At 49.0% G+C, this 15,398-nt stretch overlaps 1 protein-coding gene across 2 annotated transcripts; it reads right to left on the bottom strand.

Moving 5' to 3' along the window:
• Window positions 1-6,260: 6,260 nt before the first annotated feature.
• Window positions 6,261-13,627, bottom strand: LOC132244180 (acidic leucine-rich nuclear phosphoprotein 32 family member E-like). Of its 2 annotated transcripts, none has more exons than XM_059715223.1 (6): window positions 13,511-13,627; window positions 11,150-11,299; window positions 10,217-10,339; window positions 8,577-8,742; window positions 7,986-8,134; window positions 6,261-6,560 (listed from the first exon to the last, which is right to left on the bottom strand). In XM_059715223.1, exons 2-6 carry the CDS (start codon window positions 11,207-11,209, stop codon window positions 6,486-6,488), a joined length of 573 nt encoding a protein of 190 aa, XP_059571206.1. In that variant the 5' UTR covers window positions 11,210-11,299; window positions 13,511-13,627; the 3' UTR covers window positions 6,261-6,485. The 2 variants fall into 2 exon arrangements, with proteins under 2 accessions (XP_059571206.1, XP_059571207.1); XM_059715224.1 differs by lacking the exon at window positions 13,511-13,627 and adding an exon at window positions 13,384-13,461.
• Window positions 13,628-15,398: the final 1,771 nt, after the last annotated feature.

Raw genomic sequence — 15,398 nt, forward strand, 5'->3', positions numbered from 1 at the left:
TTTTGAACCTTTGACCCCCACTCTGGTGCCTGGTTTCATTATAATTTGTCCCAAGTAATTAGTAACATGTCACTCTGCCACCAGTAGTAATAGGGCCTTATAGTTTCCTCCATGGGCCTGGGCTTATGACATCCCCTGGTGTTCACAGCCCAGGGTTGTGCTCTGGCAGGTGCTGCTGGGGCTGTGCTGGGAGACGCCTGCACTGCAGCCCCCGATGCCCAGCCCTGGGGGCACTTTCTGCAGTGCTGGGACCAGCGCCCCGGGCAGCCCGGCACCAGCTCCTGAGCCAGAGACTCCAAGTCATGCGGCGAGACCTGGGGGCTGGCAGCCCAGGGGCTCTGCACACGCGGCCCCTCCACACCCATCGCTGGTCCCCGCACGGCTGCGCATCCCACAGCTGCTGCCCTCACTGATATACAGGGCACAGGCAGATCCAAGGCGGCGCGCTTGCTCTGCTTTGGTTCCTGTTCCACCCAAACTTTCAAACCAGCTGCCTGGGAGAGGCAGCATCATTTCTACTTGGAGGGTGCATCTATACAAGGTGCTTATTGTGCATTGGCCTATTAAAACTGCACAGTAGCACGATGGTTAAAAACCGTACTAATAACCTACTGTGCAGCATTACTGGGCTCATGCGCAGGAAGCATCACAAAATAACCGTGCTCCAGTGCGACTGCACAGTAACGCTAGCTCCTGTGCCTTTAGTTAGTATTTTAGAAACAAGTACTAACCTAAATGCCCAGTATGTAACATGCACTGATGAATATGTAGATCTGCCCAGAGAGACTCAACCTATCTCATGGCCTGTAATCAGCTTCCTAATTCTTGTTAATCTTCCTCCCCTCCACAAGTGTCAATGACCCTCTCTCCTTTTTAATGGTCCTGAAGATCCACTTTGCCAACTATCCTTTCTTCTGCAATGTCACTGCCTGATAGCCACTCTCTTCTGTTTCACAGCCCTGCAGACTGTGTTTAGCATTAGCTAAAAACTTCAACTCAGGTGTGGACATCTTATTTTAACTTGGGTGTAGAAATGACTGACCGGGAAGTATTGGAGGCCCTGTCAAAATCCTCAAGAAAGCTAGATTTTGTTTCATGAATCTGAATAAATGATGTACATTTAAATTTAATGATAGCAGGGCTTTTGATGCAATGACCTTTGACAATTTAACCTGGTTTGTTGTGTTTTTTAAACCTGATCTATATTCTAGCATAGGGGTTGTCAACTGGGTGCATGCATACCCCTCAGGGGTACTTGGAAAGGGGCTAGGGTATATGCACAGGAGGGTGGGGACAGAGCAGCGTATTCTCATAATCCTTGACATCGAAGGGGTTAAATTATAAAATGTATGCTGATAGGGTACGTAGGCAGCTGGTCAATCTGGAAGCGGGTGCGCAGTAAGAAAAAGTTTAGGAACCTCTGTCCTAACAGGAACACATCACGTGCGGCCTTCTAGTTTCCTCGGTGGGCCTGGGCCTGTGAAGTCCCCTGGTGTTCACAGTCCAGGGTTGTGCTCAGGCAGGTGCTGCTGGGGCTATGCCGGGAGACGCCTGCACTGCAGCCCCCGGTGCGCAGCCCAGGGCATCTGGGCCTTTCTGCACTGGCTGGATCCAGCTCTCCAGGGCAGCCCGGCGCCGGCTCCTGAGCCGGAGAATCCTAAATTGGGGAACCTCTGCCCTACCGTATTAGAGAAGCTTCTTGTTTTGCTTTAGCTGGAGGAAAATGCGTGTCGTGTACCGTGTGATGACGTGCCACACTGTCTGCATCGCTCTCTTCAAAATCCTAGATCCACTCGTGCACTCAGGATCTTGTTCCCAGTAGCCCTGGCAGGAGCTGACCTAGGTCCTAGGAAGTGGACATCCCCGGGAATGGGCAAGGGCGGAGATGTCCCAGCCTGGGGTGAACGAGATGGGAAGGGAGAGCCTGGCTGGACGGGGCAGCAGGAGCAGGCATTGGGGAGGGAAGTGGCCAGCTCCAGCCTGGCCCAGGCCCCTGCTCTGTAGCCAGCCTGGGAGAAGCACTGTCCTGTGAGCAGCAGAGAGGAAAAGCCAGTCCCTGCCCCTGCCTGGTGTCTGCACTTCTGAAGGAAAGGGTTTTCAGCAGGGACAATTTTGGGAAGACTGAAAATACTAAGACACCCATATTCTTGCCATACGGCCCTGGCTTGAGTAAAGCTGGAAAGGCAAATGGGGGACATCTAAAGAAGGCAGATTTTGACTTAGATAATGCACCCTGCAGCAGGAGGACAGCAGGCAGCACTGCAGTGAGACGGGCTGTCTGGGCAAGGGGCCCCGGCTTTGCCAGGAGCGCAACCACCGCAGTGCCGCCTGCCCCCAGGCCAGCGTGCTCCGCTCATCGTGGGAGATGTGCTGAACAGCAGAGGGGCTGCGTGGCATCACGGGGCAGGGCCCAAAGTGTGTAGGGAAGGTTGTGACCAAGGATTGTCACAGGAAGGGAAGAAATCTGGTCAAATCAGGGCATGCCCTTGACTGAAGCCCCTTCAATTCCTTCCCGCCCCCACTTCCCTCCCCTTGCATTTCTCTCCCAGGCCAGCTGCAGAATAACTTCCCACTTCACTGCAGATTCTCCCTCAGGCCAGGAGACACCCTCCCCTATATTACTCCTTTCCAGTTACCCCTTTTCCCAGGATCAGTGAGGTTTTCACCATTCTTTCCAGGCCATTCCCTGATGGTTGGGATGAATGCCAAGTGGCTTTCAAAAGGTCCCGTGTGAAATGTGTCTTTCAGTGGAGTCTCGTGCCTTGCTTCACTCAGACAGAGAATTTAGGGCAGGCGTTTGCTTGTGGGTGGGAGGTGACATCTGTCTTTTCAAGGGTGTAGCTTCACATCCAAATTGAAAAGCTGCAGGGAAATCCTGGCCATCTTCAATACGAGCAGGCCGTCTGACCCCAGACCTCGTGATGGGAACATGTGGAATAAAAGAAACCAGAGGCCTTTTGTGTCGGGAATGGAGAGATCTTGGCTAAAGCTAAGTGCGCTGCTTCCACTGAGACGCTCCTGGCTTGAAAAACCAGGATTATCTCAGCACATAAAATGACTTTAAAAAATGGGGCTCTTGTCCCAGTTTAAAAGTCTGTCTCAGGAAAGCCATAGAGTCGCACCGTCTCATTAGAGGTGACCGCAGTGAGTGAGGCTGTGGCTGCTCCCTAGGACACGTTACTGACAATAAATGGTGCCACCCTGCCCCTGCTGCCAAATTCCCAAACCCAGAGCCCTACACAGCAGGCTGGGGTCAGATTCATAGATTCATAGATGTTAGGGTCGGAAGGGACCTCAATAGATCATCGAGTCCGACCCCCTGCATAGGCAGGAAAGACTGCTGGGTCTAGATGACCCCAGCTAGATACTCATCTAACCTCCTCTTGAAGACCCCCAGGGTAGGGGAGAGCACCACCTCCCTTGGGAGCCCGTTCCAGACCCTGGCCACTCGAACTGTGAAGAAGTTCTTCCAAATGTCCAGTCTAAATCTGCTCTCTGCTAGCTTGTGGCCATTATTTCTTGTAACCCCCGGGGGCGCCTTGGTGAATAAAACCTCACCATTTCCCTTCTGTGCCCCTGTGATGAACTTATAGGCAGCCACAAGGTCGCCTCTCAACCTTCTCTTGCAGAGGCTGAAGAGGTCCAGATTTAGACTGGACATTAGGAAGAACTTCTTCACAGTTCGAGTGGCCAAGGTCTGGAACGGGCTCCCAAGGGAGGTGGTGCTCTCCCCTACCCTGGGGGTCTTCAAGAGGAGGTTGGATGAGTATCTAGCTGGGGTCATCTAGACCCAGCACTCTTTCCTGCTTATGCAGGGGGTCGGGCTCGATGACCTATTGAGGTGCCTTCCGACCCTAACATCTATGAATCTATGAATCATCAGGGGTGGTGATGGCATTCAGCTTTCTGTAGTCCACGCAGAACCGAATGGTGCCATCCTGCTTCCAGATGAGTACCACCGGGCTGGCCCAGGGACTCGTCCAAGCCGGATCACCCCTAACTCCCTCATCTGTGCAAGTTCCCGCTTTATCTCCTCCATCACCCTGGCATTGACTGCGTAGGGTCGCGATTGGATAGGGCGGTGACTACCTGTGTCTATCGTGTGCACGGACAGGTGCGTTTTACCTGGTTTGTTGGAGAACACCGTCTCGTAGTCCTTGAGTACGGTGAGCAGCTTGTCTTTGTCCTGGGACAGCAGATGATCCGGCCGGTGGAGTTCCTCTATCCTTGCCTCTTCATCCCAGTCACCATGCATAACCCGCTCCTCCGGGTCCTCGGGTGAGCTGTCAGCTGGGGAAACCCAGAACACCGTCTCCCCTCAGTCGATGTAGGGTTTCAGCACGTTCACATGCACTACCTTAGGCGTCTTTTGTGACCTGCTCTTGCTTCCCACATAACTCACATCCTCCAGCCTGTCCAGGATGAGCTGGGGACCCTCCCAGGCCACTTGCAGCTTGTGCGCTTTTAGTGGCAGGAACACCATGACCTTGTTGCCTCGCTCGAAGGTACGCAAGCGAGCCTTTTTCTCATACCAGACACTCTGCTTCTCCTGCGCCTGGGCCAGGGAGTCTCGTGCCACCTTCATCATGTCAGTCAGTTTCTGACAAAAGTTAAGCACATGCTCCACCACAGGTCTTTGTGGAAGGGATCTTCCCTTTCCACTCCTCTCTCACCAAGTCGGGAGGACCTTGAACTCGCCTCCCGAACATCAACTCGAATGGCGAGAACCCAGTGGACTCCTGGGGCACCTCCCGGTAGGCAAAGAGCAGATGCGGCAGTTTCTCATCCCAGTCATTGGGATTAGAGGCCACCTAGGCCTTTAGCATCCCATTCAAGGTCCCATTAAACCTTTCCATCAGCCCATTTGGTTGAGGATGGTAGGCTGTGGTCTTAAGGTGTTTCACCCCACAGCACTCCCACAAGCACTTCATCACCTCGGCCAGGAAGTTCCCACCCCGGTCAGTCAGGATCTCGGAGGGGAAACCCAGCTGGAAGAAGATGTTAGTCAGGGCATTCGCAACTACTGGTGCCTCGGTGGAGGTTAAGGCAACTGCCACCGGGTACCGTGTCCTAAAGTCCACCAGAGTCAGGATACATTTCTTCCCTCTGCAGGTCCGATGTCTCCGCGGGCCCACAATGTCTATACCCACTCTGTAGGAAGGTTGTTCGATGATCGGGAGGGGCTGTAGGGGAGCTCTTTGTTTGCCCCCACTCTTGCCCGTCCGCTGGCACGTCTCACAGGATTTGCAGTAGTCCGTCACGTTCTGGGCAATCCTGGGCCAAGAGAAGTTCGCCTGCAGCCGCTGGTGCGTCCGTTCCCTGCCTATGTGACCGGCACAAGCTTAATCACGAACTGAGGAAAGCAATTGCTGCCTGAACTTTTGAGGTACTACGAACTGGCGAGAGGGCTCCCAGGTCTCGGCCAGGTTCTTCGGTATCCACGACCGATAAAGGAGTCCCTTGTCCCAGACCACCTGTTCCCTCTTTTCTGGGGTGAACTCCGTCTCCGACTCCTGAGCCCTCTGCCGGAGTTCCTCCAAGCTGGGGTCCGCCAGAACCTCCTGCGTGAACTCCTCCTGCCCCGCTAAGCAATCAGCAGGGAGCTCAGGTGCTCCTGTAAGTAGTGCACCCCCACCCTCAGGGGCGTCCTCCAACTTCTCCCCAAGAGTCTGTTTCCTCTGCCACTGACTGACCAGACTCCTCCCCGGGACTGTCACTTAACCCCACCTCCAGGTCGCTGGTTTCCTCAATGGCCAGGGGCTGCTTGCAGTCAGAGGGAGTCAGAGTCTCTCCTTCCTCCCCCTCTGCCTCTGTAGCCAATTGGGTGACCAGGCCCTGGGAAGTTTTCACTCCTCCTGCCTTAGCCTTTCCGCTCTGTTCACGGGTCACCACATTAACACAGTAGGACTCTAGCTTGAGGAGGTGGCCCTCCTCCCTGGGCAGGTATTCTAGCTCCATAATATCATGTCCCGCCAGGATGGGGACAGGAGCCCCTTCCAGCACACTCGCGTCTATGCACATCCCACAGCCTCTCCACTCGATGTAGGGACGTGTTACAGGTACCTCAAATGGTGGGCACCCCACCCCTTGAATGGTAAGGGTCCTCCCCCCCAGGATTATAGCTGCAGGTGACACAAGGCTGGCATTGATTAATGACACACTGGACCCTGTGTCCAGCTCCCCAACAAGGTTCTCCCCGTTGGGGAGAAAATGCCATTTCCCAGTTGGTCTAATAAAAGGTATCATTTTGAAACCAAGAGTTCTAGTTTTTGGTATGTCTTTATGTCTCAGACAAACAGGACTACCAAGTACACCTTTAAACGTAAAAGATTTTTTTTGCCCATTTCATCCAAGGGTTACGTGGTGTTAAACAGATGAGCTGAACAGATGTGCCATAAGCTGACAATGGCAGCGAGCTGAGATTTGCTAATTTACAGATGCCAAAAGAATGGACATGTTGTTTAAAAAAACAAAACAAACAGCTTTCACGCTTTGCAGAACCTGCCTTCTTCCCCCTCATCGCCACCTTCTTCGACGTAATCGTCATCATCATCTTCATCCTTCAAGATACAGAATATTAAGAGATTTTTTAAAAACTACCGTATGCTTAGGTTGTAATGACATGTGCTTTGCAGAAGATTAAAACAGCACTTTGAGGTTTAAAGATCATGTTTAATTTCTGTTTTTATTACTAGACATTTGTACAGACCAGAGTCCCAATTTACTATATTACACTTATCAGGTTAGCAAAGATGTACAAAACCAAGGCTGGAGTCTTTTATTTGGAGTCTTTTTCTGCTGTTACTTATGATCTACCAATAATGATTATGCCAACTAGCTGTGAAAATGTCTCAAGAAGAGTGTTACAAAATTCAGTGGCCCACAACAGCAACAGCTGAGAAGAACCCTTTTTGTCGGTAACGGAAGTCAAACAAGAAGGGAGAAAAAAGACTTTATACATCCAGAGCTGTTTTGTTTCGAAACAAAACAAAAGTTGCTTTATAAATGGGGTAACTGGACAAATTTAGGCCACTTGGCTACATGAAATCCTAGAAATGTTACACACATACACCGAGATCTCCAGTAGTATAAGTGCAATAGCAGGAACTGAGGACAAACTAAACCTTTTTTTGCATGTAGGTAATATCTTTGCAAATATATTATCTGCTAAATGAAATGCTTTACAACATCTGGTAAAAGTTGAAAGGCATTTAGCAATTCATTCTGGAATTTCATCTTTAACCGACACGTAAATTTAGGATGTGCTTTTGCTGGATTTATTCAAGTTCAGGTTTAGCTGGTGTATAATTATGCTGATTCCAGTCCTCATTTTCCCTTTCCAAAATATACTGAAATTGTTAAGACGGGACTTTCTGAACCGTGTGTGCTTAATGTTGGCTACTGCCTACTCCCCATCAACAACAAATGAAAGGAGTCCTTCCTCTGTTACCAAGCTGTGTTGTGGTAACATTAGGAGTACTTTAGTTCCCAATTTCTTTAGCCCATGCTGCAGTTCTTCACCTCCTGGCAGCCGCCGTACACAGAAGCCACTAAGTATATTGAGGTTTCTACCAATATTGCCACCCCCACCAATCAAGTGTTCATTCATTTTCTCAAAGAATTACTGCCAAGTTCTTACTCAGATCCTCAAATGAGATTTCGTTTTTAGCTTTGGAAGGGGGTTTTTCTCCTCAAAATCTGACCTGGTGACCTGGTAGATAACAACACTAATTCTTCAAGGCAGTGCAGTAATGAACCTTGAAGCATTTCATTGAGCAAGCAATGCAGAATACCAAAGAGAAGTGGCTCTCCTACTGCAACGCACTTTTTTGATAGTAAAAGGTCTCTCTCTAAAGTAGCCTATGGCTCACATCTGAAGGTGGATTTACACGGTTCTGCTTACAGAAGTTTAAATTATTACACATGTATAATCAGACAGTGTCAAGGAAATCCTAAGTCTTACAGTAGAAAAGGGAAAGTTCTACCTGGATCTCCTTCATCATCAGGTATAAAAGACCAACTTCTTCCTCCTCTTCACCCTCCCCCAAATCTGAACCCGCATCATCTTCATCTTCTTCGTATTCTCCTGGTGGACCAGCTTCCTCTTCATCTTCTTCATCCTCCTCATCCCCTTCTGAAAGGCAGGTAATTAATTCCTTACAGCTTCACTTAAACCTCAAAGGCTCGTTTGTAAACTCATCTTAAATAAGCTTCTAAAAACCGAATGAGCTACAGAATCAAATATGAAAATGACGGGTCCAAAAAAAAGCAAAAGCTTTTGGTATCAGCAATAAAACGACTGCTTTTATATAGTTATGTCTCAGTAAAAAGATTTGTACTCATGTTTTCCTACGTGCAACTCTCCTTTAACTGTGCACAGCACCCATGACTACACTGTTTGCAAGCGCATTCCCCCCGCCCTCATTACTCAACAGAAGCAGTATTTGATACTGGCCTACACTTCAAAAATGTAGCTGATTTGTGCTCCAGCAGTTGCACAGTCACTCTAGTTCCAATTTTATATTTAGATACCAACTGAATGGCATAACTCATGACTGCATGTTTAGAGAAGTTACCTTCATCATCCTCGTCTTCCGAGTCAGGGGCCTCATTATCTTTCTGATCAAACCCATCTAGGTAGGCGATCTGTTGAAGCAGCTCAAAAACGCTTTCCCTGTAATCCTCCAGGTTTGTGACATCACAGTTGAACAAGTCCAGGCTCTTCAAGTTTTTGAGATTTTGCTGAAAATGAATGAAAAATGACTCACTGAGATGAAATAACTATTTGGTACCTCCAAGTACTGGACTGTTGCCTCCTAAATGTCATTGATTTTACTACGTATACCTACTACCTTCTCTTCTCCTTTGCTGTTCCCCATTGTCCAGAGTTCATTTAAGAAGTCTTGGTGCTGACAGTCAAAGTTCCTTCCCCATAAGACCAGAGATCCCACCTCTCCCTCTACACTTGCTTTTGAAATAGCTGTGACCCAGGTTACTTCCCATTAAGATGCATGTCTTTGTTTCTGGAAGCCCCATATGATCCTATAAATCACCCAGGGCTCTCCCATTCTCTGGGGTCAGCACAGCCAACTGTCCCAGCACCAATCCTACCATGCCTGGTGGACAGACAGCTTTCCATGGCCTGAATGGGGCAGCTATGGGATGTGCTGATAGAGGTAATCCTGCTTAGGGAGTAGGAGATCTGGGTTTTGTAGCCCATTATAATCATTAGCTGTTTGAGGTGTTCTTTTCAATACTTCAGTGATACTAAGAAATTGCGGTTTTGGGGGCCATGTATAAGAGACACCACTTTCAGAGGGTAGTTTTGGCACTTAAACAAGTATGCAACAAGTATAATTAACTTAAATAGAAACAATTTTATCTCTGTGACAACTCGAACCAGTGAGATGCAAGGCAGACTATCATTACCAAGTTTCTAAAACACTTGTTTAGCCTGTGTTTAGTAATAAGAACAGCAAAATTAATCATAAAGATTAGCACCTTGCTTCCAAAAACTTAATTAAAAATTTGTGAACTGTTTTTACTAGGCCACAAACCACTTGTTAAAAATGGTCTTGTGGATACCTTTCATTTACTAACCAAGCAGTTTCACTTCCTTTTCCGCAGAAATCGGTTGTTATTAAAGAAATCACGGTGTCTTTTAATGCGTTTTAACCACTGAAAACAAATACGGGGAATACAGAACTATCGCTGACAGACCACAAGTTTGAATACATCTCCTCCTGTAAACCCCACAGCTGACACAAAATTGATTACTACAGTGTCTTTACAAGTCTGTCTCTAATGAACCATCGGATGATGCATGTATTGCAATAGAAGTAATCAATACTGGCCTAAGGGGGATACAGAAATTCAGAAAAAAGAAGATTCAAATGTTGCCAGAACTGGCAACAAAAAGCTACCCAAGGCTTGGGAAATAGTGAGAGTTTTACTTTTTGCATGCTGTTCAGTTCTGTTGAATGTCACACTAAAGCCATCTTGTTTATTATCTTTTTGTGTTTTATTGATTTCCTATTTCAACTGTGTTTGTTGTACTTATCCCTTCTACTTGCAATGACCTTCTATCGTCAGGCACTTACAAACTTTACATTTGCATTCAATGATAAAATTATTGTTATTTCTCTTTTATAATGCTAGAAAGATTCTGACTTCTTTAACACACTGCAATCTTCTAAGAATCTGACTTTGTACTTACAAGGGCTTCCACAGTGCTGAGATCTTTGATTTTGTTGCCACTTAGATTTAGAGGTGTGAGATTTGGACATCTTCCTGCCAGGACCTCTAGGCCTCCCGAAATGACGTTGTCGCTCAATTCCAGCTACAGCGCACAAAAGTTGGATAATTAGATGGTTGGTTTGATTGCTATCAAAATCAAGAGCCTGTATTTTATTGAAAGAACAAATGCATCACAAGACTATTGACTTCCTGTACAGCCCGTAAAACCTCAGATTACTTGCATAAAATGAAATCTGGTTAAAAACATAGCAACCCATGTTGATCACATGTACGTCTCTTTAGAGCCTAACATTTATTTCAGAAGCTCTTCACACCTGCACTTGATAGTGATAATTCATTAACTAGTTTCATACTTGGGTGCCTACAGACACTCAAGCATGTTCTACTGTAAGTCGGCAAGTGATCTCACCGATCCCAACTGTTCAGTTAGCATACTTAGTATGGTGCAAACTTAAAATATTTCCAGGCTTTATTTTTTACACGGGGATGTGAAACATAGCATTGGATCTTCGTACAGGCTTTAGGTCAACAGACTAGGTTGAAACTGGTTCCTTACAGGTAACGAACAATGATTTCAGTGTTCCCAGCACTTCACCTAATGCGACTGCTCCCGACCCCCTCTCTTTACAACAGACTGGGATGGCCATCGTTAACAGTTTTCAAGTGATGCTTTTTCAGTACTTTGGCTCATTAATGTTTGAAACCAGCTTTAATTACATTCAGGGTCTTAAAGACTTAATTCTTAAGTTCGCAATGTTTAGTAAAACATTTCAATGAGATGCAAACGTGACTGTGGCTATGGAAATACGCAAGTAGTTTAACTGTTGCTGTGTTTCAAGGTACACAACTTTGGCAGGAGAGAACCGATGGGTTTTTGTCTGAAGATGCATACCTTTCGGAGCTTACTCAAGGCGGGGAGCTTGGCCAGGGATGTCAGCTCTACGTTGGCCATGCTGAGAAACTCCAGCTCTCTAAAGGAGTCATTCAGACCTTCAATTTCGCCATTGCTGGATCAGCAGTTATCAAGCACTAACTCTGTCACCTTGAAACAAAACAGAACGTCACTTATTACTTTAATAGGGACCCTCAACCAAGCAAGCAATTCGGGTCAAACCAGCAGCCTGACAACAGGCTTTACTTCTCATCTGGGACGACCTGAACTTGAGTTGTCTGAACTCATCGACCATATCAACCTTGAGAGGAAGTAAACAGAGTATGAAGCACCATCACAGAGAACCAGAAGATAAAAACTTAATTTATTTCTGTTAACATGCTGGCTTCAGAAAGCACAACCACCAAGACAGAGTTCACAATCGCAGTCCTTTACAGGGCCGGACAAAAACCTATGGTCCTGGTTCTGATGAAAGCCGGAACAGATGCATCAGAAGAAGCAAGGAGCCAAAAGCGAACTAGGCAATTACAGAATGACCTACGCATATAGTTTCCTTCCAGAGCCATCACTTAATGGTTGCTTCATGCCCAGATGAGGGTTTATATTCCCATTCACTATTTAAAATAAGGGGGTATAGCCTCGCTTGCCAGAAAAAAGCACCAAATCCTCTTGCAAACCCTATAGCTTTGACCCTCAAAATATTGAGGCAGGGAGTACCATAGGTTAATAATGCACCAGACTGAAGCATTTGCTTCTTCATTCTAGATGCATTTACTCTGTGTCACTGAACGTCTTGTAGGGAAAAATCCATTTTCTGCTTGTCCGTCCTCCATGTCCCCAACGGTGGGTTGACCACAGTTGCTAGTTTACCAATCCGGCTGCAAACAAAAAGGATTAAACGCAACACCAGTCTGGGAAGTTCAGCTCTGAAAGATTCATCTGTAGAGAGGACTAAAAAAGTCACTTGTTCACTGGCGACTTCTGAGTTATTTTGGTGGGCACGAGCTGCTCATTTGTTTCAGGTTTACAATCTTATTTCATGTTGCTGCAGAAAAAGGTGACCAGAGAGACCAGCTTTGAATTGTTTCGTGGTTTCCAAGTCCCAAAGTTGTTCAGGCTTTGCCCTGAAGAAAAGGGAAAGACTGAAACCATTTTGGGGGGGTGGGGGTGTGGGAAGGGTAACTCCAGCCACAGTTTAAAGGCTTTAAAAAAATAATCCGACACAGTCAACTTGTTAAGAAATACACTGTTTATCTGAGTAGTTTTTATGCAGGGAATCTTTGTGCCGTCAGTCACCCAGGCCGGGGTGGAGTAAAAGCACTTTGCAATATCAACCTATCTGGACTTTATTCTTGGGGAGAGCAAGACACGCCAGTCGATAGCGTCCTTACTGACCTAAATGCAAAAACATCTGCTGGAGCGACAAATCATTTGTTGGCCGAGTTCAACTTGCAGCCTCCGCTTCCCTGCTGTTAATCAGCCTGCTCTCCATGCAGCTGGCACTGCAGTCAATGAAGTTACTACAGGAGATTAAGTAAAACCACGACCCTCTCCTAAAAAGCAAAGCGCGGCCACAATCTTTCCCTACGCAGCAGGGGGAAAAACCATGCAGCAGATACCACCTGCCTACAGCCACCTCGGGGCGTGGGGGTGGACAAAAAGGGGTCTTTTTTTTTTCTTTTTTTTGAAGATGGATTCGGTGCCGCTACGACCTGTTCACAACCTCCACCAGCGAGAAGGTAAAAATAACTGAAGACCCGTCCTGCCAGCAACGCCAGCGCGGGAGGGACGGGCGAGCGGGGGGCAGGCGACTTCGGGCTTCTCCCCGCCCCGAAGAAAAGCAGCTGTCCATTTATTCATTTATTTTTAACAAGGATACTTTAACACGTCCCCCCCCAAAACTCACCCCCAAACACAACCCAGAAACTGATGGCGGGCGCATCGCGGGGGAGGACCCAGACTCGGAGATCACCCAAGGAAAAAGGGGGAGGCGGAAAAGAAAAGCAAGTTCCTAATTCCCCGAAAATCAGCCGAACAACGAGAACAGATGCCCGCAGCAGCGAGCGCAGCGAGCCCGTGCCCCGCGCAGGGGCTTCCAGCCCTCCTTCACTTTTCTACAAGCAGCGCAGGGGGCAGAAGAAGCCTTGGCCCGTCCAAAAACAATCTGATCGTTGCAATAATAATAATGATAATAATAATACGCGGTCAGGAGGTGAATAATTAGGGGAACGCACCACAAGGCACAACTGCGTAGTAAGGAGCACGCCGAGGAGGGGTGTTTTGGGGCCCGGGGCTGCTCCATGCCGGGTCGGGCCACGCGCAGCGCCGGGCACCGCCGCGACATAGCGGCCCCGAGCTCACCTTCTCGGGCGGGCGGTTCCTCAGCTCCAGCACCACGCGCTTCATCACCTCCACGGCCGAGCCCGCGCGGGCAGGGAGACCTGGGCCGCCGCCGCCGCCGGCCGGAGCTCCGCGCTGCTCAGTGGCCGGGCGCGCACTGAGCCTCCATGCCATGGCGCGCCGCGCCCCCTCGCCCAGGACACGCCCCCCGCGGCCGGCGAGGTGGGGCCAAGGAAGGGGCGAGCGCTTCCTCTCGCTACGCCGCTTCCCATTGGAGGAGCGGCGCGGCGGCAGCCGATTGGCTCCGCCGGACGCCCGTCGAGGCTCCGAGCTTTTAAATGCGACTGTTGGCAGCGGCTGGGTGCCATTACGTGTGACGCGGTTGGGTGGTTTGGTCTGCAGGGTTAGGGCTGGGCGGCTGGAAGCAGACTAATGAGGTGTTATAGCCGCTAGAAAAGAAGAAAAGGGATGTGTTAGGTGCGAAGGCAGAGATTAGCCGAAAGACGGGCTAAAGATAACACTGTGTTTAGTGAAAACTGCAGCAAGGAGCTGGCAGATACTTGTGCAAGGGGCTTGAAAGAGGAGGGGTGCTGTTGGGACCTGCTGGCTTCCGGTCCTGATTCCCAAACGAAGGCTTTCTGTTTCGATTGGGGCGCGCGGCGTCTGGGGTGTCGCTTTCGCGGGTGCTGCGCGTGCCGGGTAGTGTTTAGCCCTGTTCGGCGTGCACGCCTGATTCACCAGAGGAGAAACGTGGGGGCTTTCATACAGGAATCAACAGAGTTCAAAGCCTTGCGGTGTTGGGGGCTTTCTCAGCGCTTTGCGACGGGGCAAAAATAATTTGTGACAAAAAACCCACTCGGGTGAAATGGGCAGTTTCTGAGGGGCGCCGAAAGGGACGCCTGACGTCTAGGAAACTGGAGAGCCGTGGGTTTAGTTCAGTGCTGTGGAAATACCCGGTTGTTGGGGTGTGCAAGGGCAGCGGACGTGCTCAGAAAGGCTGCCAGATTCCAAGAGCTGTTGGCTCCTGCCAGCCTTGTGGCCTCGCCATCTCTCGGGTTTAGGGGGAACGGGCAACGCAGACTGGCGTGCTTGATTAGTGCGAGGGACTGGTACGACGAGAGCCCCGACACAATAGACGCCGTGAAGACGAGGACTGCAGGCGTGTGTCGGGGGTAGCGGTGAAGCTTCGAAGGACAGAGAATAGCGCGGTCGGGGTCAATGAGCGGCAGAGATTTGACCTGTCAAGAAGACCAGAGTTTAGGCTGCAGTCGGTATTGGGCCGTGAAGCCCTAGGCAGCTGTTAACAAGCAATGTGGGTGTCAAGGAAAAAAAATATCACCCGATGCTGCGTAGCCTGGGTGTCGGGTCTGGCAGGCAGCGTCTTGCTGCCCTTGGACTTCTGGTCGTGGCTCTGAAAGGGAACGTGCTGAAGTTCAGGTTGCAGTATTGAAGGGAGTCATGTAACTGCTCCCTCCCTCCAAAGTTTGAAACTACTTGCAGAAAACTTATTATTATGTTTTTCTTGCGCTTAACTTCTCATACTTATCGTTAAGAGTAAAAAAGAACGTACCGGGACACCAGAGGCCGAACGCAGCACCCCCTCGTGGCGAAGGGGATTAATTCCAAGTCTTTGGAGTCAGGCTCTGAGTAGTGTTATTTTAAGGTGCTAAATGGACTTTAAAGAACGGAAAATCCTGGGTCATGCAAACAAACGGAGCTGCGTTGATGTAAATGGGAACTTTTGTTTCCTCTGTGCATGCCCTAAGGCAGCAAGTACTTCGAGGTGCTCTCAGGAGCCCTGTGGTCTGTGGCTGCCTCGCAGAAGGGCTGTGGCATTAGGCTAGCCCCTCCCACTTACATTGGTCTGGAGGGTGACTAAACCCTGAAATGCCTGGGTGGGATGGGAGTG

The sequence above is a fragment of the Alligator mississippiensis genome, chromosome 11 (assembly GCF_030867095.1).
Source record: "Alligator mississippiensis isolate rAllMis1 chromosome 11, rAllMis1, whole genome shotgun sequence".
NCBI lineage: Eukaryota > Metazoa > Chordata > Crocodylia > Alligatoridae > Alligator > Alligator mississippiensis.